The sequence below is a fragment of the Bactrocera neohumeralis genome, chromosome 6, assembly GCF_024586455.1.
Source record: "Bactrocera neohumeralis isolate Rockhampton chromosome 6, APGP_CSIRO_Bneo_wtdbg2-racon-allhic-juicebox.fasta_v2, whole genome shotgun sequence".
NCBI lineage: Eukaryota > Metazoa > Arthropoda > Insecta > Diptera > Tephritidae > Bactrocera > Bactrocera neohumeralis.
In genome coordinates, this window is record NC_065923.1 from 52,643,409 (window position 1) to 52,648,573 (window position 5,165).

General features: G+C 34.8%; 1 protein-coding gene across 1 annotated transcript; it reads left to right on the top strand.

The window, feature by feature from the left end:
- The first annotated feature begins 1,917 nt into the window (after positions 1 to 1,917).
- On the top strand, positions 1,918 to 3,563 carry LOC126762696 (uncharacterized). Its single transcript, XM_050479637.1, has one exon. The coding sequence runs from the start codon at positions 2,083 to 2,085 to the stop codon at positions 3,460 to 3,462; it is 1,380 nt and encodes a 459-aa protein (XP_050335594.1). The 5' UTR covers positions 1,918 to 2,082; the 3' UTR covers positions 3,463 to 3,563.
- Positions 3,564 to 5,165: the final 1,602 nt, after the last annotated feature.

Consider the following 5,165-nt stretch of genomic DNA (forward strand, 5'->3'; position numbering starts at 1 on the left):
ATATGCATTTTACATTTATGTACTTTTATAGTATTGCTAGTGCGATATTTAGTTTAAGATGGAGCCAAAAAGTAATTCAAACCATTTCAATTGAAAGCTTAATTTAGCCATAGCTTGGGTTTATATGGCAAATGTTTAGTACACATAGAAGTTATTGCGTTGAATCTATAAAAACTTAAAGTTCATATTTTAAACTAAATATACGAAAGACGAACCATACATAGTATGTATGTATAGTATATGCATTTTTAAACCTGTCATATACCATATGTATATCAGCATTAAGGGGCTGTACCAGTGTAACCTATGAAAAATTTGGCGATTTTCACGAATTTTTTTAAAGCAAAGTATTCAATCGAATGTTTCGGAGTTCTTTGGACAAAATAAGGTATATTTTCAGTTATATTTTAAGATATGTTTTCTTACAAAAATATTGAAAAATTACAAAGCTATGTGCTGCCTTCAGAGAGCCGCAACGGCTGACATGATTCCGGCCGAATGAGTAGTTGGAACCAAAAAAATTCAAAAAGGTTATTAAAGTTTAAGGTATTTCTTATACAATGACTTGAAAATATCAAAAATTAACAAAATTGCGTAGTTTTGAAAAAAGAAACTGACGTGTTTTAAGATAAAAATTTTCCTTTTTTAATGCCAAATTGACAAGTTTCAAACAATCAAAAAGATCGTAGGTCATTATATAGTAAATGTACTCAACAATACTCGGTTTTAATTGTAAAATATCTGAAATTTCTATAATATCTAAAATATATATGTACATTATATATAAAATAATATAATCATATTTCATTAATGTGTTGAATAATTTCCTTTTCCTTAGTAACTTAAAGAGATTTTTGGATGCAGCAGGATCTCGGAAAAAGCAGTGTTACTTCTCACACTTGAAACAACATCGCGATCACGCTGAGAAAAATGATTAAGTGGAACCAAACAAACTAAATAACAATTCTGGTCAATGCACTTGCATTTTGTATTTCGCGAAGTGTCGGAATTATAATGTAACCTCCCTGATTGCTCATTAATTTATGATTGTACATCTGCCACATATGGCAACATTGAAATATATTCCAGAAAGTTCAGTTTGTAACAAACAACTTGGCGCCAAAAACTAAAATATGTAAGTATCTCGAAGTTTTTTTTCTCTATTGCATTAACTACACGAAGTGCAAGCGCTCTACACTCTCACCCAATGACGGCACACAGATACGCTGTGTGTTATCGCTACTTACTCTCCTATACAGTGCTGCCAGAACATGCCGATCTAAGAAATATTTATAATGGTTTTTATGTCTGTATGAAGACGATATGTCATTACTATTGGATGCTAAAACTTAAATAAATAGCTTTAACCACGAAAGAAACTGGTCTAGGATCTGCTGTAATCCCTTACTTCTGCAGGTATATAATTATGAAACACGATATCAACTGAACATTTGAAAATTCTCAATAATTTGGTCAGAGTTTCAAATCCCAACACAATCTTAGCAAAGTTATTTAGCAATAAGGTAAACGCCACTTTAAATGTAATATATAATAGTAAGTTGTGCTAAAACTAAGAAATATAGTGTAATAGGGCTTATGACTTTAAGCTTCCCTATTTAGTTTGTATTTTTTAAAGTGTTCTAAGTTTATTAATCAACCATTCACTTACGAAATTGTAGTTTTATTTATCTAAATACAATAAGATGGCATAGCCACTGAGCACAATACCACACATGCACAATCGGTGTAGCTGCTTGAAGAGCGCAACAAATTTTTCTGTAGTTTGAAACTTTGTGAGAGAATGAGAAAGTAGTATTGTACATGTTCTGAGAAATCCGCGATCAAGTTCCCTCTCCGTTGTGAGTAATCGTGCGGTAAAGAAAGGCTATATATAAGCTCTTTAAAAGACAACGAAACACCAAGTGATAAGTTAGTGATTGTGGAAATAACATACAAGTATTAGAGAAAAATTGGGTAGCAAGTACTCAATCCGAAGTTATTGTCAAATTTATAAGTAATCAATCCGAAAAAAGTTATTGTCAATTTTATATAAACAAGAATAGTAATCAAAAGCAAAGAAAAATGCAAACGTCTTTCATATTGACGCTACTCATAGTTGTAGTTGTACTGATTATTTGGTTTTTATATATCTGGCTTAATCAGACTGCAACAAACTTTAACAAAAATCCGACTAATAGACAAATTAACAGTATCACAAATGGACCGATAAATAGTTTTGATTCAGCAAACTTTAATTTACCAGTTGAAACGATAATCAAAAGTTTAGATATATATGACGAAGCACCATTTTCACCTTGTGGAATTAAAGTCAATGGCGATATGCTCAACACTTCGCCAATTCTTACGCCTCAAAATCAACTCGAGTACTTGCTACCCAATTCAAGTGGTGAAATTGTAATGCCCCATGGCCAGTGGGTGAATTTGCGCTGCGGTGATGCATTCTCAAAACCGTTCGACGGACAAACTCTGATGGCACAATGTGCCGGCGATAAAAATTTTCTTATAAACAATCAAATGGTCAATTTCTCAAATATCAATTGCACTTCCATGTCAACGCCAACGCCAATGAGAACGGGACTTCGCTGCAGCGGAGGCACCCAATGGCTCCATTTCGGCAATAAATTCAATGAGTCATTACTACCGACAATGCAAGTGTGTTTTGACGAAATTCGCCAAACCACTTCTTACGTTGAACACACCATTACTCCTGCAAGTATTCACTACAAACATGACGTGCCGCGTAAAAACTTCACTTCCGGCGATTTCTTTGGTGGTAGAAACATTGACCCTCTTTACAGACGGCCCAAACAAATTAAGGCACTCAGTCGTATACTTGGAAAGGATTCTTCGATTTACGTGACAGCCCAAAATTATCTGTCCCGTGGCCACTTGGTTGCCAAAGCTGACCTGATATTCAGTGGCCAACAAAAGTCTACTTTTCATTATGTGAATGTAGTGCCACAATGGCAGTCCTTCAATGCCGGTAACTGGTCGCGCATTGAGGATGGAGTCCGTCAGTTCGCTCATGACAGTGATAGTACCCTACTCTGCTGGACTGGTACCTGGGGTGTTTGCACTTTGCCAGATATTAACAATGTACAACGCGAGTTATACCTAATGAACGATGAACAAAACAATAATGCCGTACCTGTGCCGAGACTGTTTTACCGTATCGTTATCGATGCTGAGTCTCGTAAAGGTATCACGTTCGTTGGGGTGAATAACCCCTATCTGACAATTGAAGAACTGACAACTGGAGGATATCTGATTGCAGAGGATGTCTCCGACAGTATTGATTGGATTGCCTGGGACAGGCAAAATATCGAGAAGGGTTACTGTTATGCCTGTTCAGTACCAAACTTCGTAGCGATAGTGAAAGATTTGCCGTTGGTTAAGTTGGAGACGACCGGAATTTTGGGATTGAAGGAATTGGCCATCTAGGATCAGCATCCTTTTCTATATTATTATAATCTCAATAATATTTTTTTAAATACAAACTTTTTGAAAAAACAATAAATAAATTTTGTTCTGTATTAAGTGCATCTGCTGTTTTATTTGGAAATTATTGAGCGGTATGACTAAGTAGTTTCTCAGAAGGATGAAATTTAATATTTTGCTGTTTTATTTGGAAATTATTATTGTAATGACTTGAGTCGAAAATAATTATATTTCAGATTATGTCATACGTAATCGTAACGCCTATATCGTAATCTGACGTGATGACATACGTGAACGAGTATGTAAATGTGTCTGTTGAGTCCGTGAGTAAATTTTTTAAATTTTTTTAGTAATAAATTAGTAATTTTAGGACGAATTTTAATAAGGTTAACCCCACACAAAAAGATGTAATGGTGGAGTTCATGGCTAACCACCCATCATTCGCCAAAAATAACCTTTTGAGTACGATGAACTGCGGCGAATAAACTATGGGAGAAGCTGGGAAAACAGCTTAATGCTGTGTGACCACCAGTTAAAGATGTCAAGTTGTGGTGGAAGGTGTGAGTGTAAAAAATATGCAATATGTTTTTGAAGAATATTTATTTTTTATGATTTTTCTCGATTTATGCATATAAGAAGTGTCTGGCATATGAAAATACCATGCAAATAAATTCAACCACTACGAAAGAGCGAAAAGAGGAGAATATACCTAAAAGCAATGAACTTTCATTCCTATTGTGCTGAAATCGTTCTTCCAAAACTTTTATCTGGTCCGAGTGTTTCCAAACAAATAGGTCGTTGGCTGCACCAGCGTATTGGCAGTTGATAGCTTAAGTTTTGTATGTGTGCTCACATATCTGGCAGAACAAAATTTAACAAATATATCTATTAAAAACTATGTTCTAAAGCAACTTACTATCATCGCGTTGATGCTATGGCAGCCTTTTCCATTAAAAGATATACATATGCTCGTCTACTGTGGGTTTTTGCAAGCCGATGTGAGTACCACCAAAGCCCCCAATAACTAAAAATTACTTGTATTTGGCAAGCAATTATTTGAAAAGTGTTTATTTGCCTCCAGTGATTTATATTGCTATAAAAACCACTTCATGCAGGTAAGGGAATCATCTGGCGCAAACCGTATAAACTGAGGGCACAACTTCGTTTCCATTTCTTTAAGCACATGTGATATAAGCTTCGAAACAGTGCTTTGATGCATCCCAACCAATTACTCACTGCCAACACTGCTAGCCAAAAGCGAGAGTGTGGCTGCTAATTGTAGCACTGGAGGCACTGCTCAGACGTGTGATTGCGTTAAACCTACATTATGTAGGACATATTCAAAGACCTCTTTAGTTAGACGAAATCTTTTTAAAAATTTACAACGAAAATTGTGTTAATAAGGTTTCATAATTTGTTTTTTTTTTTTATTTCTTTTTCTCTGTATTCGAAAGTGCCAAAGGATTGCTACAATCTCTTAGCTGTCTCTGCACTATTTTTTCATTCCCAATACTTTCACTATTTGATATTTTATTTGCTTTTTTAATAAATTTAAAATTTGCAACAATTTTGACAGTTTCACATCTATTGTGACCATAAAATACGATCCAAAGCGATGTGTAATTTAAAAGCTCTTGCGAATTAAGGACAAATTACCATCCGTTTACTTTCGTATGTCCCGTATGCGATTGACGTATCACGTATAT